Source organism: Terrapene carolina, unplaced genomic scaffold (genome assembly GCF_002925995.2).
Source record: "Terrapene carolina triunguis isolate 2854851 unplaced genomic scaffold, T_m_triunguis-2.0 Scaffold58, whole genome shotgun sequence".
NCBI classification, from domain to species: Eukaryota; Metazoa; Chordata; order Testudines; family Emydidae; genus Terrapene; species Terrapene triunguis.
In genome coordinates, this window is record NW_020664409.1 from 29,177,809 (window position 1) to 29,203,230 (window position 25,422).

General features: G+C 39.8%; 1 protein-coding gene across 8 annotated transcripts in view; it reads right to left on the bottom strand.

Annotated features, from left to right (window-relative positions):
• Nucleotides 1–25,422, bottom strand: part of PTPRM (protein tyrosine phosphatase receptor type M) — a 698,330-nt gene that overhangs the window by 263,585 nt on the left and 409,323 nt on the right. For all 8 annotated transcript variants that reach the window (XM_026661212.1, XM_026661206.1, XM_026661202.1 and 5 more), the window contains exons 8-11: nt 23,757–24,065; nt 19,108–19,217; nt 12,351–12,552; nt 5,776–5,878 (exon numbers count right to left, since the gene is read on the bottom strand). In XM_026661212.1, coding sequence (XP_026516997.1) covers nt 5,776–5,878; nt 12,351–12,552; nt 19,108–19,217; nt 23,757–24,065 — 724 coding nt within the window. The remainder of the gene's footprint in view (nt 1–5,775; nt 5,879–12,350; nt 12,553–19,107; nt 19,218–23,756; nt 24,066–25,422) is intronic.

A 25,422-nucleotide genomic window follows, 5' to 3' on the forward strand; every position in this document is an offset into this window, starting at 1 on the left:
CAAACTCTTAAATTATGCATTCTAAATAAAATATAAACAGCAGGGAAGGTTGTGATAGGCAAATAGAGAACAGACATTTCTACAAGAAAATCAAACTCACTTGATGCCAGTTAGACTGCAGAGTCTTACTGTATGTTCAGCATATAGCATTTTTAAAATACTGTATTTCAGAATTTTAGTAATTTAGTAGTAGTATTTGAACATAATCATAACTATTATTTGTCAATTGATATCTAAAATGTTTTTCAATGTGCTTTGTAAAAGGCAGAAATGTGCTTTCCATATTAATAGGAAGACCTTATAGAGACTACCAATTATTTTCCTTAGGTGTCTATATCTCTCCCTCCCTGGGTCTATGTCTTTCCCTCTTCAGCTATGTCTATAATAGCATTTTTAAGAGATCTATCACCATTGCACTAACACTCATACACTGCCAGCAGTGAGAATGGTGGGACATTACAAATAAATAAATCAGTAAAGGTAGCAAAGATAAGCTTGTAAAGGGCCAAAGGTCAGAGTTAAATCTGCATTCATTTGGATGCCTTCTTATGTATGTGCTATTACCACACTTTTGCATATAAACTGGGCAACTGTATGTGCAAACATGGCCTCTGATTATGTGATTCAGTATTCAAATGTCTAAATGCTTATGTGCTTGGACCCTGAGTTTATGCTCACTTGTGGTATCTGCATACACAAATCATGCATGAAACTGCATCCTGCTCTCTGACCTCACTTCATGTAAAGCTGGACCTAGGTATCGCTCTCTCCCCTTCTTTAGGGGGGTCCACAGTGCCCTTTAGGCACAGCCCTACACGAGGGCTAGGGTGGAGCTCCATCACTCCAAAGGGAGAACTAAGATGCTCTCTGCCATGAGGAGCCAGAATACCTTCTGGGTACAGAGTGGCTGCAGCCCAACTGCTGTGTGTGTTGCTATTTACTTCTATACATTTGGCCAGCCTATTGTGCTTGCCAGTGTGTATATAGGGGATTCTCCTTTTTATCACCTCCAAGGAACGTTGTACTTCCAGGTAGTAAATATAGAGCAGCCACTGTGCTCTGAACAAGCTGTAATTCTGAATGGACTGGCAGGGGGTGCAAAAAGGGGTTCCCCCATACCGTAAACCTCTCATAAGAGCCAGGCAGAATCTGGCCCTAAGATTTTATGTCACTTTCCCCTCATTAAAAGGTGCTACAATGGTCCTATATTAGAAGACTTGTAGTAGGGTGGTGGACAATTTATATGGGGAGAATTATGCTGCTGATTTGGACAATTTATGTTTTGGCACACCTTTGGGATTTTTCAATGGCAACTAAAGTTCTGAATGGACAGCCTTTGCTGTGAACTTTTGTTTAGACTGAAATATAATGTAAATTACACACAAAAAAGCTACATTAAAAGAACGTTAGGAAGGCTGCAAAGACAAGTGCTCCAAAGGCAGGAAATGACAGTTTTACACTTCCCCATAAACCTCACTCTGCTCCCTTGTGTGTCCATCCTGTGTATTGTGAATAATGCAGGGTCCCTTTGGAAAAAATGGTATGCGATCGTAAAACTGAAGACTGTATCATAATGCTCGTGCAGAAGGTTGTACCAGTAACCTTAATTCTGCCATTTTCTAACTTGCAAATGCTTGACTTTGCAACTGAAATAACTTTATTTTAACATGGCCTTTTTGTATATCATTCCTTGTTCCCTCCTCCCCCCACTTTTGAGTTGAGAAAGCTCATGTCCCATGTAATGTCCCAGAAGGATGACGATTTGCTAGGGCCATATACTGGCTCCAGAAAGTGTGGTCAGATGGTGGGGAGGAGCCCAGTCAGTCCTGGCTTTCTCCTCCCCTTAGTCTTTTCTTTCCCCAAGTCTGCCACTATAGCTGCTCTGGCAGCTGCCAGGTATTCCCAGTGCAGTTTGTGCTGATGCTTTGGTGGTGGCATGGTCCCAAATCTTTACAATGTTCATGTTCAGGTTAGTGGGTTTTGTTTATGTTTATTTTTTTGCATGCTGGTAATATTTTGCTGATGACACAAGTGAGAGAAGGTAAATGGTGATATTTCACAGTTTATAACTCAGCTAACCTGAATGGAATTTTATAGGACAAACAAAAGGCACATCTTTAGCCTGGGGTATTTCTCCTTGCCAAATTTCAAAGGCCTTTTGCAAATGATGGAGGTATTAGACGTCTCCAAAAAAGGTCACAAGAATGGTTTATAACAGAAAGTGTAGGGTAACCTGAATATAAAAGAGTCTTTACCAGCTCCTCCTATAGTTAATAAATACATAAATGTGATCTTTGAGGATTACTTTCTCCCTCTCACTATGAGCCAGGTCCTTACCATGTGGTGTTGCTCCATCCAAGTTAATGGAACTACACCAATGAACACTTGCGAGGATCTGATCCTGCATTTCAGTGTCTTTGGGATTCCTGATACATTTAGCAAGCTCAGTTTGGGACATACTAAGATGAAAGCAAAACTGTTGTGTAGAAGAGAGTTTGAATGTATCATAGAATCATAGAATATCAGGGTTGGAAGTGACCTCAGGAGGACATCTAGTCCAACCCCCTGCTCAAAGCAGGACCAATCCCCAACTAAATTAGTGTATACTTAATAGCACATACTTTACAGAACATACACACTTGTGGGTATGGTTTTAAAATATTATATATCTTTTTAAAATGTACTTGCTTTCACATTACATAACACAAACACAACACACGCGCGTGTGTGTGTATGTATATAAAATTTGCAAAAATAGACCTATATATAATAAACATTTTCAGACAAATTCCATTCAACCAGAAGCCTTTAGAAACTCAAAGGACAAAAAGTCTTGTAAATCACAAATATTCTGAACACCAATATAGCTAAATCAACAGATAAATAAGTGAATATATTAATTATTATTGAATGTATTATTTCTTTACAGAAATACACCTCTACCCCGATATAACGCTGTCCTCGGGAGCCAAAAAATCTTACCGCATTATAGGTGAAACCGCGTTACATCGAACTTGCTTTGATCTGCCAGAGTGCACAGCCCCGCCCCCCTGGAGCACTGCTTTACCGCGTTATATCCGAATTTGTGTTATATCGGGTCGCGTTATATCGGGCTAGAGGTGTATAACTAAAAAATAATTACCTGGAAATAAACAAAGTAACAGCCATAAAACACACAAATGCAAAATAGAAGACAAAACAACCAACCTGTATAATAATTTACTGTATTATAACTGTTAAAATATATTTTAACAATGTTAAATTGTGTGATTTTTTAAAATCTGACGTACAGGTCGGTTTCCTTGATTAACATGAACTTTACAGTGGCAAATAGAGGCTCTTTAACATGTCTACAAAGTCTACTTTTTGAAATGTCCTTTAACTGCCAAACAATAAGCATTTATTTTGTATATTGTGAACATGGGTGAGGGGATTCTAAACAAGGTAAAAAAAGAAGCTTTTTATATTTCACTAAAGAAAAATATTTAATCATGGAAAAGAAACCAAAGCTCTTAGTTACCTCAAGTATTAACATCAGTGACTTGAATACTAGATTCTGTACTTTCCCTACCCACTGCAGGAATTAAATAATTGTATGTGACGCAGCTGATGTGTTGATCAATAAAATGACAACAACAATTTACACTAAAAAGTTTAGTGCAATTCCAAGAATCTGCATTAACGAAGCAGGGTGGTTATAACAGAATCAATAGACAACCATCTTATTTAGTGAAGTGCGTACATGAAGTATAGCTGAATTTTCAACACCCGATTAATATAGATTAAAAAAATAAAATCCATTCCCAGAACATGTTCTGTAAACAATGCAATGACAATATATCTGAGTGTGTAACGCACAATAAAACTTTAAATAATATCAAAGAAATTCCCACTTTAATTTTTATTCCCTCTTTCACTCATTATTTAAACTACTGGTTTGGCATATGCACCTATTTTATTTTAGGTGCTGTTGCAAAAGAGCTTTGTAAACTTGCTGTCATGTGTTCATCTGATTCTGCGGCTCTGTAGTTTGACGTTATTCTAAATCCCTCTTTCTCTTTCCCTAACCACTTATCCCCTTACTTGGCATTTTAAAATCTCCCAACTAGTGCCTTTGTATTATGGGTGAGATTTTCAACCTATCGATACTTCCAGGAGTCAACTGTATTTAATTCATTAGGCTAGATAAAAGCAATTTAACCCGTTCTTTAGTTACGGTCTAACAAGCTTGTGTTTATGTAGTAACATAACTACTTTGTGCCATTTTAATCCTGATGTTTATATTCAGGACTGTACTACAGCATTGAGAAATAAGATGAGATGAACCAAAGTTATTTAATAAAATGGTTTGAAACAGGAAAGCTAGAAAGAGGGAAAATGTATGTGATTCCAGTTCTAGTATAATCTGCAAAACAGGCCAGTTCAGATAAGATCTGATTTTATTGCTTTCCATTTTTTCTCAACTGTTTTGTATGTTCCTGTAATGGGGCTGCTCACTGCGCCCTGCTGGGTTCAGCCTCCTGGCCCCGCTCCCCAATGAGTCAGGACCACTTCAAGCTGATGCAACACCCGTGCTCTTTATTCCTGTGTCCGGTCCCCACCACCAGACTCCAACTATTTACAAATTATTTATAGATTTGTCCTAGCACTGGCCTCAGTGGCAACAGGGTAGCAGGCTCCTGGCGCCTTCGGAGCCTACTCTCCCCCTCCTGGTCTCCGCCCCCCTTCTTGGACTCACTTCCTCCCAAGCTTTTAGCCCCTGTTAACAAGGCTAGCAGGTGTGGCCAGTTTCCAGGCCAGTCTGAGCCAGTGGCCCAGCCCCAACCCATTTCCCCTGATTGGGGCTGGAGTGGCAGGAGCTGATCAGGGCTTCCCCTGCAGCGCCCTGCCACAGTTCCCAAAAGAAAATGTCTCATTCAAAAAAGATCTAAACAGTAAATAAGGTTGCACTTTCCTTCTTTTGGATTCAACCATTCAAAAATAGATATGTTATATTACAGAAAACAGAAAATAATCTAATTAAAGGTAGGATACCTTGCTATAAACTATATTAAATAATAATGTGCAGTGGAATAGTTCAATTTACTCATGTCTGGATATATCAGAACCATACTTCTGAAACTGACAAAAAGTATCAAAAACTACATCATCAAAGTGCCTTGACAGTTCTTAATTATGGATGTAAATGCTTTCTTTCAGTAACAATAGGATTTACCGTTTTAGAATCTATCTGATAATTCAGAAGTAAAGAGCCTAATCTTGCAAAAAAAAAGGTTGAGCTCTTGATTTTTCTGTGTTCTTTCCTCTCTCTGCCAAACTGGTCTAACTGTTAAATGTTATTAATTTTATAATCCACTTTTTGTATTAGTTAACTTAGTAAAAGTCTTAAATAGTGGTAAGTAAATCCTGAGGTAAACAGAAAGAGCAGATATAAAAACATAGCAAGTCAGGATAAAAAGCGCGCTATGTCCTTGAACTCATAACATTGTAGTAAGCAATTACCTTAAAGACGTAAAGAAGCCACCCACATAACAGCACTGTGGCTTTGTTCCTTATCTTCAAAGAACAAGCCACTTGCATCTGGATCAAATCCTTTAAACAATACCCGAACACTCAACATCAAAGCACTTTCATTTTCTTCAGTTATTTAATTTAATTAGCACTAATACAGACATGGATTTAGACTATGATTTCTGTGTAGAAAATCCCCAGAAAACACATTCAAGAAATTAATCGATTTAATTTTAATTTTGTAAAGATTTCCCCCACTTATACCTGACAGGAGCTCCTCTGCTCTGTGCAGGTTTCAGCAGGATTGTCACAGTACTGTCAGTTTGATTCAAAGGTGTTTCCTGTTCATATGGTGGCATAGATGGTGCTGGGGGAAAAAACAAGAGGCAAAATAGACTAATTATTTCTAGGTTTGTTTTAACAGTTTATTTTAAAAATCGATTTGACACATATAAAGATCTCTTTAAAATACAGAGCTAGCACAACATCACAAGTTAAATAACAGATAATTAAGTAAATGACTTCAGAAAAAACAAAAACAAAACATAGAACTACAATAAAAACGAAACAAAAAACACACTTCATGGCCGTTTTCAAAAAGCAACTAGTCAGTTTGGATACCCAACTTGATATACCTTCAAAGGGCCTGACACTCAGAGAGTGCTGAGAACCCAGTCTTTATGGGTCAAAACTTTTTTTTAGTTGGCAATTTGAACACCCAAAAATTGAAGCATGCAAAAATCACCAATTACTTTTGAAAATGTAGGCCCAACTTTCTTGCTACACGTATGGTGGAGGGACATCAGAGATACCCTCAGATCTTGTCACCATGGACGTTTCAGCTATTCGTGTAGCTAGTGAGACCATCCCTTAGCGTAGACACCATTTACAACAGTGCAACAGGATTAGCATTAGTGCAGTTTATCCCAGTTTAAAACCAGAGTAAGCTGTGCTGGTGCAAACTGTCTACACTGGTGCCTGAAATCCCAGTGTAGACAAGGCCTTAGTTAGGTGGTGGTTGTTACTTTTTAAATTGTCATTAAGGACTTTGCATCATTCTGTGCATAGGTTGGACAGTGTTCAATTGCTATTCAATATTTTCTTTTATCCTCACTGTTCAACGTTTGGCCCTAGGCCTTATTTACTGCACACTATTCACTGATTCGTAGGTTAAAAGGCCAGAAGGGGCCATTGTGATTTCTAGTCTGACTTTCTCCAAAACACAGGACACAGGACTTCTCTGAATTAATTCTTGAGTGAACACAGCATATCTTAAAAAAAATTTCTAATCTTAATGTAAAAGTTTCCGGTGATGGAGAATCCACCATAACCATTCGTAAATTGTTCCACTGGCTAATTACCCAATTAAAAAATTGTATCTTGTTTCAGGTATGAATTTGTCTAGCTCCAGCTTCTAGCCATTGGGATCTTGTTATAGCTTTGTGTGCTAGATTGAAGAGCCTTCTATTATCAAATTTCTGTTCTCCATGTAGGTAGTTACAGACTGTGATCAAGTCACCCCTTAACTGCCTCTTTGCTAAACTAAACATAATGAGCTCCTTTAGTCTATCACTTTAAGGGCTTGTCTATATTACCAGCTGGATCGACGGGCAGCGATCGATCCAGCGGGGGTCGATTTATAGTGTCTAGTTTAGTCTAGACGCAATAAATCGACCGCTGAGTGCTCTCCCGTCGACTCCGGTACTCCACCAGGGCGAGAGGCACAGGTGGAGTTGACGGGGGAGCGTCAGCCATCGACTTACCGCGATAAGTAGATCTAAGTACGTCGACTTCAGTTACATTATTCACATAGCTGAAGTTGCTTAACTTAGATCGCTCCCCCCCGCTCCCCCAAGTGTAGACCAGACTTAAGACACATCTTCCAATCCTTTAATCATTCTCATGGCTCTTCTCTGAACTCTCTTCCATTTGTCAATATCCTTCTTGAATTGTGGACCCAGCATTCCAGTAGTGGTTGCACTATTGCCAAATACAGAGGTAATATAATCTCTCTTCTGCAACTCAAGATTCCCGTTTATATATCCAAGGATCACATTAGCTCTTTTGGCCACAGCATCACAAAACCTACTATGAAGACAAATTTATTAATTTCCCCATGGGTTTTTCATGGTGTTCATCTATCCGAGTGTTTCACAAACATTAATCAATTTATCTTCACAACTGTCCTGTGAGCAGTGGCGTAGCCAGGTGGAATGAACAGGGGGAGGGATCACGAAAAAAGGCGCAACCCGCTGCGGCGCTTTTACTCACCCGGCAGCACTTTTACTGAAGGGGCGGTGCTCCGGGTCTTCAGCGGCACTTTGGCGGTGGGTCCTTCACTCGCTCCATGGGTCTTCGATGGCATTTCGGCGGCGGGTCCTTCAGTGCCGCCGAACACACCTGGAGCGAGTGAAGGACCCGCCGCCGAAGTGCCGCCAAAGACCCCGAGCGCTGCTGGGTGAGTAAAAATTAACAGGCGCCAAGAAATTGAAAAGGGGCCACTTCTGCTCAGTGGGAGAGCGGCTGCTGCCCCGCTCCCACCTTAGCTACGCTACTGCCTGTGAAGTGAGAGGATGGTATTATCTCCATTTTACAGATGGAGCACTGAGACCAGGAAGATTAAGGACAAAAGTATCCACTAAATTTGAGTGCCCAGTTGAAGACTCCTAGGACCAGATTTTCAGAATACCTAGTATTATATAGCACTTTACATATTCAAGCAGAGTTTCCACTGATTTCAGTTGCAGTTATGAGTGCTCAGCACTTCCACAAATAATGTCCCGGGGTCTCAAGTCAGAAACCCAGAAAATGAGGAACATACAGTTAGTGACCATCTCTGAAAAGTTTGGTCTAAGTGACTTGCCTAGCATCACACAGGAACTCTGTGGCAGAGGCAGACATAGAATTGAGTTCTCCAGGGCAACCTTTAACTGCCTTAACCATGAGATCAGCCATTCTCTTCCTGCAATCCCCTACCTCATTCACTACACTCCTTCCAACTTCTGCAAAAAATAAGGAGTCTTACAGGTAACAGTCTCCATTACTACACCATCTGATTCGTCCCTAGAACAGGTCCAACTGTGCACTGAATGAGGCAGGGGTCTTGTGCAAAAAATAGACTATACATAATGCATATACACAAGGGGGCTGATTAAGGATGCAAAGGCACCCTTAATTCTGGTATTTTCTAACTTTTGAATGCTTGACTTTGCAACCTTACTAATGTTCTTTTAGCATAGTTTTGTCATGCATGTAATTTCCCAGGTTTTAAAAAAGCAAACAGAAAAAAACAGAAGTTCCGTCATGTGGCATCATATTGACTCCCATGTGGCCTCTCAGCAGAGTTGGAACCCTCAGATGGTCCATACAGATCTCTGCTACTTGACCTAATGAAGTAATTGAGAGCAGTAGGAGGTTGCCATCCTCTAAGTGGACTAGCACTAGAGGGGGATGGGACACTTTGCCAGTGGTTTTCACAGATAGTTGCCGACAGCAGAGAAATGGGAAGACTCAGGAACCATCAGCTCCATTCCAGTACTCTGGAAGGGAGTGCGCATAGACTCTTCAGCTCATTTCCCCTAAGCTTCCCTCCTTCTTCCCCTTCCCCTCCAACCTATCTGTGTCCAAGTCTTATCACTTCCACACTTCTAGCTCTGTATCCCAGTCCCATTCTCTTTGCCCCCAGCCCCAGCCTCCACACCTCAGGCTTCTCATCCCCATCTCCTTGCCCAGTCAGTCCTAGACTCCACCTCCCGGCTCATCATCTGCGTTCCGATTTCCCCGAATTCCAGTTTGTTTTCTTCTCCACACCCAGTGTCGGTCTCTTTGCACAGCCAGGGCCAGTCCTCCACCCCACCCGCCCTAACTCCTTGTTCCCAGTCAGTCCCAGTTTCCCCTTCTTGGCTCTTTGTCAGATCTGTTTCTCCCTCCCTACTCAAAGGCTCCCAAACTCCTTCCCTGGGCTTCTCATCCAGTCTTTCCCTTCCCTTCTTTCTCTTCCCCCACCCCCACCCCCAGTCTCAGCAGACTCCTAATCCCAATCTACTCCTTTCCCTCCCCCCATTCCAGCTTTTGTCCCCTCTGCATTCAAATTAGATGGTTTCCTCTTCCATGCTGTCTGGATGTCAGCAGGGTGGTCACTGAGAGCACAGGGGAGACAGGCTTCCTGTTCTCAGTTCTGGTGCTTGGCTCCACCCTAACCTGGAGCAGCTGGGTGCAGACATTACACAGAAAGTCTTTCTGAGCCCCCCACAGCCTGGGCTGGAGCATGCTCAGCTACTCCTTGGGAACGCGCAGTCTGGTTAGCACAAGGAACTATGACAGACTCAAGTATGCTCAATGGAGGACAGAATCTTCAGAGACTTTAATTGCTACATTCTAGCAAGTCTCTATGGCGCATGTATGAACTGTGATTTTTCAAAGGCTTATAACTTGGGCCAAATATGGAGGGATTTTCACAGTAAAAGGCACATCTTTGACACGAAGTCCACCCGTCCTGCCAAATTTCAATTTACTAAGCACAGTGGTTGCCAGAATTTTTTAACTTTAACTTGAGCAAAACAATGCATTATTTCCTAATTTTGCTCCTGGAAATGGCTGAACCATGTTTGCTGAAATAAAAAATAATAAAAAAAAACAGCCTCAGTCAGACAGCATGGAACATTTTCGCCTGCTCAGTTGAAGTTTGGCAAATTTATAAGCAATTGAAAACAGGGTCTTATAATGGGAAGTGTCAGGCAACTTTAGTAGGTGGTGCTACCAGGCCTGCCTAAAACACCACAAATTTACACAGGAATCACTTTTTCCATCATTGACAAACAGCCAATTCTGTGATGAAACATGGCAACTGTTTAACAGTGCATAACACCACTATTAGGATAGGAAGTTAAGTATATCTTATTCTACTGAAAATGCAGTATAGATTTAAGAGATTAAAATGTAATTACACACATTGGAAATTGGCCAGGACAATTTTAAAAAGTCCTAGGAGATCTTAGCACTTTGGTTTTACATCTCATTAGAGAAGGGTACTGACAGCACAAAGCGTCCTCTAACCTCACACTGGAACACTGGTGTAGGACTGACTCAGAGGGAAGAGTGTCACCTACTGAATCATCCCCACTTCCCACACGACTTTAGGCTGGAATTTTTAAAGAAGCCTAAAGGAAATAGATGCTTAACTCCTATTTAAAATTCAGCGGGGACTGGGTGTCTAAGTCCCTTGGGTTCCTGTGAAAATCCCAGGAATAGGCATTCTCTGTTGGTGTCCCACCAAAAAACAGGGGTAGTCCTAACCCTACCTAGATGGGGGGGGGGGGGGATGGGAGGCTAATCCTGCCGATTGCTGGTGGTGTGGGGAGATCTGATGTGCTCATGGAACCAGCTGGTGCACCTTCATGGGGCATATCTTACCCTCAATGCATATGTGTAATTCCCATTCATGTTAATGGGAGTCACATGGTGATTCACCACCATTTAAAAGAGAATAACTATCCTAACCTTTCAGTACTGTTCCTAACTCTCTAGATTCTCCTCCTCTTCCAATACTCTGTTCTTTCTCTCTATTCTCATAGGGCCTGATTCTGCCACCCTTCCCTCACATTGAGTAATATCTTACAATGCAAGCAGTGCTGTTGATTTCTTGCAGACAATGGGAGGTGGGGTGGGGGAATTGGATCCCTAGTCTTTACATTCCAGTGCTTATTATGTTCAAGGCTTTTTAGCTGATAATCATCCAATGAATTTATCCCTACAATTACGAGGTATAGTAATAACAAAAATTCCCAACTTGCATTTATTGCCCTTCCCCAAATATAAATTCCTTACTGTGCTTCTGATTAATGCTTTTGCATTGCTCTCTGTTCATTCTACTACAAAGATGAAAAAGTTACAATGAGATGCGGGGAGAATAGGAGTAACAGGGACACAAGATGAAACATACTGTACACATATTAGCTTGCTTTATATTTTCCAAAAAGGAAAGTTAGCTAATGCATTTTTGGGGAGTGAATATTGGTCTGAGACCATGCTTCAAGTTCATTACTGACTGTCAGTTTAATTCCCAGAAACATGGTAGAGAAGCTGAGTATAAGGACACCTCCACTACAGATTTGGAACACATTTTGTCATCAATTATATAGGTGTTTTAGAGCATGCAGTAAGATCGCATTCCATCAACGAAGGGAATAAAATGTTCCTGAGTCTTTGGGGGCTTTAAGAGATTGTGCATGGGCTTTTAGAGAAGTTGTGTCTTCCCGCTCTCTGAAAACCACAGGTCCTGATGTTCTTGTCTAATGTAGTTTCAAATCTGCCTCAGTCAACATGCCTGTTAGGAATGCGTGCAGCGTGGCAATTCACTACACTTCCTAAGCGAGTGCTAGACATGGAGCATTTCTGCTGTACTCTCAATTGTTCATGCCACATTAAAGAGATTTTCCAGCACTGTTACTGTACTAATTTAGAATCATGTTGAGGCTGAATGAGCTCTGAATGAAACTGTCTCAGATTCATGTCCAAAAAACCCTATGCAAAATTTTGCAACAAGCAGCAGCTGGGACTGACTCCAAAAGGCATATAAATCACATGTTTTCTTGGGTGATAAGTTGCACGGTTTTGAACCAGTACTTCAAAAACTGTGTATGTTCTAACTGATCTTCAAGCACCTGAAAATTATTCAAATACATAAATATATATCAGTTTGTCTGGTGCTTTCAAGGAAGAAAACTGATTTTAGCTTTCTGACAAATTGCCTGTAAAGCATTAAAAGAGAGGTGAATAACAAAGAAAATAATGGTTATCATAGTAAGAAAACAGAAATAATCGTTACTTTAATATAATACCTGATATTTTAGTTGTGAATTGGTTTGTGATTGGAGGTCCAAATCCTTTGGCTGTGCTGGCTCTAATGGTAAAAGAATAGGTGGTCCCAGGATACAGTCCAAAAAAAAGGTAATGAGTTTCATTTCCTAGCTTCAAAACTCGCCCACTTTGATTCGATAAATCTATTTCTGGGTCAAAGGAACTGACAGCCTTGTAGGTGATCTGCAAAAGAATAAGAAAGTTATAAAATATCTTGAGCAGATGGACAAAGATTGTATCTTTATCCCATAAACCCTTCTGATGTATGCACTGTCAGACATTTTATGATAAGCAATCTTCCTCCCTTATACTCTTCAAATCCTGAATCCAATGAAGGGACACAGGAACTCAGCCAAAACTGTTATGAGTTATTACTTTTATAGATACAGGGACTTAAAGGCAGCTAGATTACAACTGTAAAGGATGGGTTCAGGCTTAAGTTAATACCTTTAAGTTGCTGGCTTTCACAATGTCATTTTTCTGAAACCATATTACTGTTGGTTTTCAACAACAAAAAACAACAAAAAAACACAACAAGCCAAAACAGATACGCAAGTGACAAAGGTGTAGCCTCATTTCTAAGCTGTCTGAATATAATTACACTTTGCACTGAATAAGATTAGCCTCACAAGATGACAAGGGCAGTTTTAAGTGAATGCTTCACAAAGTGGGTGACACTTATGCTTCAGTCTGAAGCTCATGTCTTATAATTGCTGCATTGTAATTCTTCAGGTTGTGATTGCATTGCATGAAACTCAGATTCCCATTTTGGGAAAAAAATATGTTAAATATCAGCAAAATATATCCCTCATTTTTCGTTCCTTCCTTTCAAATACTGTTACTTGTTTTCATTAAAATAGCAATACAAGTTCACAGTAAAGTAAAGTACTGTGCAGTGTTTCTACTGGCAACTTAACATCTATGACCTACAACAACAGGATAATTTAAAAACAAGGAACTCATTAAAAAAAATGTAAAATTGATTCCCCCCTTTTTTGCTTTTAAATAAGTAGATTTATACATAACTCCAGCACTGCTATTATATACAATGAAAATTGACATTGTTATATTTATAGAGCATTATTATACTTATCTGAAGGAATATTTAGCTAGAAACATGAAGAAAAAGTGTATGCTGTGTATATTAATCAAGGGCCTGAATGACAGATACAGTACATAATATTATTATTATTATTCCTTATATAATTCTTTTCATCAGTAGCTCACAAATCACTTCACAATGTTTAATTTATTTATGCTCACAATATCTCTGTGAGGTATTATCTACATTTTTATAGATGGGGAACTGGCACTCACTCAGGTACAATACTAATCCTTTCTACTGCAGTTAAATATCTATAATTTCCTAAAATCTCTGAATCAGTGAAAAATGTAATTTTATATAATACATCTGGCCTAGTGTCAATAAAATGCTGAGGACAGGTATTAGTGCCCCTGTCAAGGCTGTATCCCCACTTTGAACTTTAGGGTACAAATGTAGGGGCCTGCATGAGGACTCCTAAGCTTAACTACCAGCTTAGCTTTGGTCCGCTGCCACCATCTCAAGAATTCCCGCCCTGGGAAGCCTTGAGAAACTTTTCACCAATTCCCTGGTGAACACAGATCCAAACCCCCTTGGATCTTAAAACAAGGAGAAATTAACCATCCCCACTCCTTCCTCCCACCCTCCTTTCACCAACTCCTGGTGAATACAGATCCAAACCCCCTTGGATCTTATAACAAGGAGAAATCAATCTGGTTCTTAAAAAGAAGGCTTTTAATTAAAGAAAAAGGTAAAAATCATCTCTGTAAAATCAGTATGGAAAATAACTTTACAGGGTAATCAAACTTAAAGAGCTCAGAGGACCCCCCTCTGTCTTAGGTTCAAAGTACAGCAAACAAAGATACACACTCTGGTAAAAAGGTACATTTACAAGTTGAGAAAACAAAGTAAATCTAAGACGCCTTGCCTGGCTTTTTACTTACAAGTTTGAAATAGGAGAGACTTGTTTAGAAAGATGGGGAGAACCTGGATTGATGTCTGGTCCCTCTCAGTCCCAAGAGCGAACCACCCCTTAAAACAAAGAGCACACACAAAAAGCCTTTCCCCCCCCAAGATTTGAAAGTATCTTGCCCCCTTATTGGTCCTTCGGGTCAGGTGTCAGCCAGGTTACCCGAGCCTCTTAACCCTTTACAGGTAAAAGGATTTGGAGTCTTTGTACACAGAGAGCTGTTACCCTTCCCTTTATAGTTATGACAGCCCCCAAAAAACACTTGGCTACACTTTCATTAGGACTAATCTAGTCTCCTGAAATTCCCTGAGCAAGGACTGATCTAAAAAAACCCCTCCTCCCATGGAGTCTGTGGGGAGGCAGAGAGAGTGGTAGAGCCACCAGATATGGGGATTTTTAGCTGGATTTCCCAATGACTCAGCCCAGTTTTATTTAAAATACACAGGAGGTCACAGATTCTGTGACCCCTGTGGTAGAGCTATAGCTATTAATTATGTTTATTGTACTAGATTAGCTATCAGGAGAATGCACTACAAAAACACAAGCTCTTTCACAGCTCATAAGCAACTTGTTCGTTTAACAAAAAGTGACTTGCTTGAGGAAACTAAGCATACATTTGTTCTCGCAGTATTTACATTACACTCCTGCTATCATTCAGTAAAGCTTTACCTACTCAAGATTTTTTTTTTCTGAAAATTCTCCCAACAGTGCTGAGACCAGGGCACCTTTACAGATGGCAGCAGCAGTGGGAAGGTTAACATGGAAAAAGGAGTGACAGCAATTTTTCACTCTTACCAGGTTTAGGTAACCTTGCTTAAAATGCTGGTGGGCTGGCTAGAATCCTGCAAACAGGTAGCACTCCTTTCATTGCCACCAACTGGACTGCTGCACTGATGTTGGTAATGGTGGGAAGTGGGGCGGAAATAAAAAGAGCTTTATGATGTAGACATGTCTACACATGTGTGACAGGGCAGCCCCACCCCACACTAGCCCCAGCGGCGTCAGACCAGTAGCTCTGACGGAGGAAGTCCTGCCCCGTTCGCACTGGGCATGCTCCAAGTGCTCTGGGAGTATAAAAGGAGGGAATTCAGCTCAGTCTGGGCTGGTGGTTGCAGGGGAAGGACCTGACCTCCTGCGGAGGACCAGCTGACACTCTTGAAGCTGCTGGGAATGGAGGCTTCTACAAGCCGGCATGAACCCCTATTGCGGGAGAAACCAGGGGAGGCAAAGGACCCGGAGACCCCCGGAGAACCTTGGGGTTCGTGGGAGACCCAAACTCCCAAGCCAGTAGGAAGTGACCCGGGGGTGTGTGTGTGTGTGTGTGACGGACTGGTACCTTGCCCCCGGTGAGCCTCAGCGTGTTTCGGTAGGACCCCCCCGCGGAGCCAGTAGTAAGGTCCTACTGCCCTGTAACCAGGGGCAAGTCTATGGACTCTGGCCACTAGGCCGTGCTGCCCTGTAACCAGGGGCAAGTCTATGGACTCTGGCCACTAGGCCGTGCCGCCCTGCAACAAGGGCTTATTCTATGGACTCTGGCCACTAGGCTGTGCTGCCCTGCAACGAGGGCTACTTCTATGGACTCTGGCCATTAGGCCGTGCTGTCCTGTGACCAATAGCAATTCTGTGGACTTGGCCACTAGGCCGTGCTGCCCTGTAATGAGGGGTGTAAACCCTCACAACATGTTAGAACCATTTTGTCTTCCAAATTCTGTCTCTTACTCACTGAGGTTCTGAGTTTCAAACAGTGTTGAAATCAGTGGATTTGCACCTAATTACACTAGTGGTGAACTGGACCCTTGATATTTTCATTCCACAGTTTTCTCCACCAGAAACATAGGTGGCTACCTGGAAGTTGCAGATTGTTTCACCTAGTTTAAAGGCAGATTCAGGTTTGTTTTACAGTAGAACCTTAGAGTTACAAACACCAGAGTTACGAACTGACCAGTTAACCCCACACCTCGTTTGGAACCGGAAGTACCCGATCAGGCAGCAGCAGAGACCAAAAAATAAATAAATAAAATAAGCAAATACAGTACAGTTCTGTGTCAAACAAACTACTAAAATAATAAAGGGAAAGCAGCATTTTTCTTCAGGATAATAAAGTTTCAAAGGTGTATTAAGTCAATGTTCAGTTGTAAACTTCTGAAAAAATAACCCATGATGTTTTGTTCAGAGTTATGAACAACCTCAGTTTCCGAGGTGTTCGTAACTGAGGTTCTACGGTATTTTTGAAGACAACTGCATAAAAGCCTGATGAATCATGATGATCTTATTCATCTCTACACTATATTTTCTCTCTGTCCTGCTGTTTATAGTGGGAATTCCAGTCTCTTCCCCTCTCATTGGCATCTAAGAAGATGATAACTTTGTGTGGTTTTTCCCTTTGTCCTAGAAGTGGGTTAAGAAAACTTTCTTCACCACCACATCAGGCACAGTGCTCCCCTGTGATCCAGAGTGCCTCTAAGGAACAGAACACTTTGTGTCACATCTCAGACTCATAAGCAACAGGCTGGAGAGCCACTGAAATAGACCCAGGCAAGCAAATAGGAGTCTTCAATCGTGTCTGGTGAGTTGTAGTTTGTATTCAGCCACCTGATCAGGTCCACCACCTTAACCGGGATTTGCAGAAAGAGCAAGACCCGGTGTCACTGAATCAAACTGCTGATATCAGTATTTATACTTAATATGACTTTTTCTTAATTTAATCTGATTTATGTTGCTTATCCTATTCCCACTGTAACTGCACTTTTGATTAACACCAAGCACGGAAAGGTATTAATATTTATTTGATCTATTTCTTTTTTTCATTGTTAGAATTCTGAGTTGTTTTGAAATGCAGAAGCTTGAAATTTCCCATGAACAGTACAAGTGCAGAGTTGGTCTATTATTCTCCTTTCAATGAACGCACCTATGCAAAACCTAATACAGTTGATATAAGTTACATGCATGTATTAAGGAGAGAGCTACGCCATGGGGCACAAATTACTCAGCAATAAGGTTATGCCTGTGTGTTTTTAGGCAGAAAGTTTGACAATACTGTACATATTTCTGTACCAGTCAGGTGTAAAATCAGCAAAGATACTAAAATCTGTATCAATTAAAACATTCTGATCATTGAGGAAGATGTGCAATTGTTTAGTTTGCGACATTATGAAAGTTAGCTCTACCAAAACCAAGCCATACATTATCATAACCTTTCATAATAAAACAGCCTGCAAAACAGCATCAATAGCTTAGCATTCAAATTAACTCTTTTCTTTTACTGTATCTTTCTCTTCCTCTCTCTCTCTTAAGCATTTCAATACCAATTTAGTAGTAAGGTCAGGTAAGAGGTTTAACAATGATTACTGTCTGACAGCTTAATCTGTGCAGTCCTTTGTCAGTTTTTTCTGAAAGGTATTCAGGCAAAGGTTCCATATGAGGAAGAACAGCAATTTTTAGAAACCCAACAACATGTAATTTTGTTGAATTTGCATTAAAAATGCTAGCTTATTTTTTTTTAAATTGCACCTGCTTGTTTCTATTACAATAGGCTTCCTGAAATGAGTCCAACATAAATGTGATGATGACTGTCACTACTATTATCTCTTCCATTTTTTTCTTTTTAACAATTCACTCTAAGATCTACCCTTCTATCATTCAAATATTTGATCTATATTACTAAATAGAACATATCTCTCAGGGTTAGCAAGTGGCATCCTCAGGTATAGTAACCCAGTGCCATCCTCGGTTCCAGTAATTTTCTCCTGCATTAGATTTTATTTGTGTTGTCAGCTTGTGTTCTAACTGGGACCATTTTCAAAGAAATATCTGCATTTTTAATAATTAAAAATGCAAATGATGATTGAGTTTATCTTATACCAATTATGCTCTTCTTTTAATTTTTGAATTGTTTCCTGTAAATGTCCAAGACATGGCCAAATTTCTCAAAGAAATACAGTATTTTAAAGTGTGTTTCGTTTCAGCCTAGGTAATACACCTCTACCTCCTCCGGAGCCAAAAAAATCTTACCGTGTTATAGGTGAAACCGTGTTATATCAAACTTGCTTTGATCCGCCGGAGTGCGCAGCCCCGCCCCCCTTGGAGCACTGCTTTACCGCGTTATATCCGAATTTGTGTTATATCGGGTCACGTTATATCGGGGTAGAGGTGTATTTTAAACTTATTTAGTGCCTTTCCTCCCATTTCTAAATCTCTTATCAACTGTCACCCCAATTTGACAAAGGACTTGAGGATGCTTAAGTTCGACTGAAGTCAAGGGGACTTAAGCACACGTTTAATTGCTTTACTGTATCAGGGACTAAATAAATAAGTACAGAATATAACTAATATTCAGCCCCTAGAGCTTACAATCGAAATAGGCAAGACAGATAACAGTGGGATCAGAGCCATAGACAGGTGAGGTGCATAAGGGCACACAGCAAGTTGGTGGCAGCCAAGGACAGAATCCAGGTCTTTTGATTCCTAGTCCAATGCCCAGTCACGAGACCACACTGCCTCTCTATGTGCCTCAGTCCGACATGCAGTATGGACAATCAACCAAGCACAACACAATTTGTTGGATACATACTACACAACTTTTTTATGGGAGTTTGGGCTCTGAAATCTACAAACATTTTCAAGAAAATACTTTTATCAACAGGATGCCAATACATCAAAATTGTAGGTAAAAATGAAACCATGATAAAAAATGTGTGTGTGAGAAACCATGATAAAAAATATCTACCTCATACAAAGTGATCACACCATATGTTTGCACTGGCTCTCTCCACTGAAGAAAAATCTTCTCCTCAAAAGTACTTCCTTGGATTGATTCAAGTGGTACAGCACTTGGGACTAACGAAAAGAAAAGAAAAAAGTACTATTTTGGAAAGTAGCATATAGAGATGCTCAAACTAACATTTACATTCTCTAGGCATGATACCAGTTCATCAGGTTTCAATCCCCTGTTGAGTATATCAGTTTACATGCTGCAGGTATAAATACTCTTTGGCAAATTGTTAAACAGATCCTGTGCAACCCTTTTCTCTTCTCTCTTTCTCCCTGGCTATAACAGGGGTATAACAGATTACGTGCCTGTTAGGAAATAACAGTCACTATCTCTTCCCCATAGAACGAAGCTAACATTATCAATGAGGTTTTCGACTGTTAATGGATACAGCTGTTAAGGAAGAAGTACAAACGTATGTGCCACTTGCAGAACACTACAGTCTAAAACAGAGAAACAGCAGGGAACATAAGGCTTTTCCAGTAAAATATCATTGGTGAAAAAGGTGGGGAATTTGGCTTTTTTGCTAGGATTTAAGTGAAGTGTCTTGTTTACAAGTCAATTTTCAGTACCTCTTCCTTAGCCACTATCCTACAAATTTCCTAAACTAGAAATATATGAAACACTCACCTATAACATATATAAATATACTGAGGTATAAGGTACTGTTGTAGTAGATTAAGGTACTGTAATTAGCCTGTATAAGGGCTACAGTGTCACACATGGTATTTGGACAACGATGCTGGCTGTCATTAGGACTGAAGCCTTACAATAGATTGGGCGGTAGGAAACAGTGATGACGACAGTCTGAAGACCGGGCACCTTTCTTAAGGCCTCTTATTGCATGACACCCCCAAGACTGAAGAATCAGCATTATCAGAAGTGTCAGGTATCTAATATTGCCTCCTCCTACCTCTGCAGCAGTTTGTTTTCCCACACTCGCCTTAGTAGAACCCCCAGAACACAGTATTCCAAGCAGGAAAATGCACACGGAGTATACGCACTCCTCTATGTAGCACAAGGATCCAGAGTCCAACCTAAGTAGCTGTGCCAGGCACTGACCAGATACATGAGGATAGAAGGTGGAGGCTATGTACCCAATGATAGAAATTTTTTTCTCAGTCTTCCCTAATGGGGAAATAATGAGATAATTTGTTTAGCAATGAATCCCTTAACTCCTCCCCATGTATGGTCTAGCTATTCACTAACCCCTCCCATCCCTGCACACTGCCAGACTGGAAGCTTGTGTGGAACAGGACTCCACTCCGTGCAGGCTACCCCATGCTTCCTCAAATCCATCCATTACACAGAAGAACTGTTCAGGTTCTGCTGCCAAGATGGACTCTGAGGCCACAGAAGAAGGTTTCTCAATTTTCTTGCCCCTATATATATGATATGAACTGGCAAGACTACATCTATATAATGCTGACTTCAGTATAGGCAGCTCACTATCTGAAGCCTGCTGACAAAGTGGAGGCAATTTGGAGAACAGCACCAACACTGATTAAGATCTGGAGTCAAAGTGATTGGGGAAAGAGATGAGAACTAAACATAGCTTGGCTAAATTATGAGTAAGGAAAATCAGTATGACCACCATCTACAAATGTCTGAAGGATGTAAACCATAAGGAGAGGGATAAATTATGTTTTGGGGGGTTAATTAAGAGTAATGGGATTAAAGCAAGAAAAAGAAAATTTGAGATGACCCTATTTCATAATTAATTATATTAGATTGTGGAATATTCTCCCAAAGGAAATGGCAGAAGCCATTTCCATTGGGTCATTTAAAACTGAATCTGACTAAAAAATACACTGTTAAGGAATGGTCCCGTATTGTCAGAAAGGTGGACTAGAGGAGTATGTCTTTTCTAAGAGCTTGTCCATATGGCGAGTTAGTGCGTGGCAAGCCACAGTGTGAACGTATAGAGCACTAGTTTACTACGCACTAAGTCGAGGAGTGAACCCTGGTACCGCATAATAAAAGTTTCATAGTGCACTCTGACATAGTGCTGTTGCAGAGGGCACTATGGAACTTTTAGTGTGCAGTAACAGGGTCCACACGGCACCTTAATGCACAGCAGGCTACAGTTGCTTGCCCTCACAGTCTCTGTGGACAAGCCCTAACTCCAATTTCTATGACGTGCATGACTCTTTGTAAATTGAAAATTATTAGGTATTGGAACATGACTACTTTTGCAAGGTAAAAACTTGCTCCTTTACTCCAATCTGCGGGTGCATGTCAAAATATCTTGCAAAATCAACATGCATGGCACAGTGTAATTCAGAGTAGATACAAACCTTTCTTCTATGCCTTCTTTTCAATAAGTTATTTGTAATAGAAAATCAAAGAGTGCTGAACCTTGTCAAATAACACGTTAAATAACATGATGTAAAAATGGCTGCATAAGAAAAAGGGCCATTTCATCCTTAAATTAAAGGACTCTCTCTTTCAAGTCTCTTTTTGGAGCACGGGTAAATGTACCTAAAAGAAAAAGGAGTGTATTCTTTGCAATTACGGTAGATCCAATCTCCAAGTTTTTCCAGAACAATTTCTCGGATCAGGGCTTTTATGGGCTATTCTATATCATGGTAACTGTACATTTTGAAACGGTTTAAATTCTGTTTCCTCCAGTTCCTGTCTTTGCTGAGACATGCAGCAGTCAATAAAAAGACAGCATGGTGTTTTGGCTTTTTGAGGAGGGGGCAGAAGAGGTCTGCAATAAATTAGTAGGGGTCGGGTCTTGGTTTTTAGGTTTAAGGAATTACCTTGATCTACACAAACACTAAAACTTTTCTGACATAATTACAGATATATACATTTTTGATTTGGTTTTGTAGGATCTGAACCTTTCAGTCTTCTGCTATTGATGTTTCTAACTAAGAATATTTGGAAATAGCAAATATATGTAATTTTTTGGTCTTCATAATATGTAAAGTATCCTGACTGCAAGAAAAAAGGGGCTTTACTTCAAGACAACAGAGTAATTCATCCCTGAACAGCCACGTTCTCTTGAGAAATAAGAGGACTTTTGCAATTCTGCAGTGAACAACTGATTGGCCAGAAAAAATGTTTTAGCGTTCCTCTGTTAAAAGGCAAGCTATTCATGTAAATGGAAATACGGGAAACAATCATGTGTCTCTTTTAAAAATGCACCACAGAGCAGTACAATGATAATGATTTGGGCTAATGATATTCCTTGTTGCATTACGGATGGATTTATACAGAGTAGCTACTAGAGCTTACTGCAAATGTCTATTGATCTCTCTTTCTATGCATTTTAGGGCCATGTTTTTAGAACTGTATTTGCAAAAATGCATGCACAAATACTATAACAACAAATATAGTCATGATAATTGCAGTCCTCATATGACACCAATGATTAAAAGAACTGGCCGAAAAGCTCTCTCAATCTTCGGTGCTGATTTTTAACAAGCCTTGGAACACTGGGTAAGTTCTAGAGGACTGGAAATCAGTAAATGTTATATCAATACCTAAAAAAGGTAAACTGAATGACCTGGATAACTATAGGCTGGTAATCCTGGGCAAATCACAGAATGGCTGATATGGGACACAATCAGTAAAGAATTAAAGAATGTTACATAATTAATGCCAATCAGCACAGTTTAATGGGAAATAGGGCTTGTCAAACAAACTTGATACAAGTTTTGATGAGATAAGAAGTTTGGTTGATAGAGATAACTGTTGACATAATATACGTAGAATGTCATGTACCTTTCATAAGTCTGATTTAAAAAATAGCACTCTACAAAATCAGTGTAGCATGCATCGAATAGCTAAAAACTGGTTAATTGGTAGATCTCAAAAATTAATTGTAAATGGGAAATCATTGTTAAATAAGGGTGCTTCCAGTGGAGTCTTATAGGTATCTGTTTCTGGCCCAATGCAATAGCTCTTTGTAATATTTATAATCTCAAAAAAATTAAAAATCATTGCATTAAAAATTTGCAGATGGCACACAAATTAATTGTGTGGTAAATAATGATAGGACAGATCAGTTATACAAAGCTTTCTGGGTCACTTTCCAAATTGCATTTTAATAGAGCCAAAAACAAGGTTATACATCTAGGAACAAAGAATGCAGGTCACACTTACAGGGTGCAAGACTGTATCCTGGAGTACGGTGACACTGAAAAGAATGTAGGAGTTATGGTGGATAACAGCTGAACATGAGCTGCCAGTGGCATGCTGTAGCAAAGAGAATTAGTGCAATCCCTGGATGCAAGCAGGGTAATATCAAGTAGGATTAAGAAGATGGTATTACCTCTGCTCAGAGCATTAGCAAGACTGTTATGTCCAATTCTGGTATCTACATTTCAAAGAGGATGTTGAAAAATTGGAAAGTGTTCAGAAAAGAGTTTCAAAAATTATTTTGAGATCTGGAGAACATTCCTTATAATGAGACAAGAAAATCTCTTTAGTTTATCAAATAGAAGGTAGAGAATTGACTTGACCATGGTATATAAGTGCCCATATGGAAGAGATTTCTGATAGTAATCTAGCAAAAAAGGGCATAATGAGATCTAATGATTGGAAGCTGAATATATTTTTTAATATATTTGTTCAAAGTAGTAAATGTAAAAACTCACCATCTTCATCAGTTTGTACTACAAGTTCTTGGCTTTCTTTTCGTCCTTCCGGATTCATGAGAACCAGTTTTACACTGACGTTTGTGTAGGGTGACAGATTGGTAATCGTGTGCTGCGGGTGTGAACTTTCCGTATCCCAGCTTACTTCCTCTCTGACTTGCTCTTGTCCTCCAGCTTGGTAGCGGTAATGGACTGTGAGGTTATATCGATGGCAACGTGTTACATTGTATCCAAATGGCTCCCAACGAATAGTGATTTGCCGGGATTTGATCTCCACAACCTCTAGTTTTCGTGGCCCACGCATGGGATCTGTAAAAATATCCATATGATTATGATGTACTATTTGTGCATATTACTGTCTAAAAGAAGAAACCGATACACAGTTCTATATTATATCCTTGTGAATATACACACACCGCTAGGACAGTGTGAAAGGAGAATAAAAACAGATTTGTTTATTATATTTTGATTTTTTTAAATCAGAGCAATCATTGATCACAGAAGGGAGAAGTATCTTTGATAAAGAAAACAAGAGAAGATACAATACAAGACAGATAAAAAGAGAAAGTATAACGAAAACCTTTAAATATATGTTTAAATGAAAAGATGAAAATTGAGAAACAAATGTTAATAAAGAACCTCTATGCTGTCAAATTGCCTTTACAGAATTTAGAAGTATGTTAGTTAATACATTCACTTTCTTATATTTGTGCTAGCACTTTTAAAGTAAGAAAGACATTGAAAAGTAAAGCAAATATATAAAGCAGAAGGTAATTTTAAAGGGAAACTTTCCAGTAAATGACAAACTTCTCCCCAAGGAGAGTTTTTATACAGAAAAACATTGATTTTTAAAAGTAATTTCTTTATTCATCTCTCTTTTTTTCAATCAGTTAGACAGAATGCAATTAATCAACAAGCAATCCAGTTAGGACCCGAAGCAAATACTCCTAGTTCTTGCAAATATGCCATAGTTTCTTTAATGATCACAAGGAGTCAAGGCTTTGGTTTTATATCTCATCCAAAAGATGGTAAATCAAGCAGCACAAGATACCATTTTAGGACACTTGTTCAGTAAAGATTCAGAGGGAAAACATGAAACCTGAGTCACACACCTGGGTTTTCCCTTGGGTCTCCAAACCAACATCTGGACAAGAGCAACCTTCTGATCTGATAACCTTCTGATCTGATAAGATCATAGCCCAGGGATATATGGCTGCATGCAAAGCAGAGGAAGACTAGCTGCTACTTGATCAAAGGATGCTGCTTAGAGAATCACACTCTCTCCACTCACACTGGCACAAGCAATGAGAGACTCGGATGGGAAATGAACCCAAATTTCCATCACAGAACAGCACTATGCTGGCCTGCACTTGCCCTGCATTTTTAGTGAATTAACTATGTATGCAAAACACGTCATTAGTGGAGCTATTACACATATTTAGCAATAATCTTTTTTTTCATATTGGAGCTCTCAACAAGATTAAAGCCAATGTCTAGCTTTATCTATTGCTTCACTAGTTAAATGCTCAGAAGAGTTTTAATGAGCTAGAAACCTCTCATACATAAACAAATTAATATGCATCTTCCCTCTCTTATGTTTATTAATCAACATGTCTTCACCAAGAATGTTCTAAACACTTTCCTCAAAATTTCATCACTTTTACCT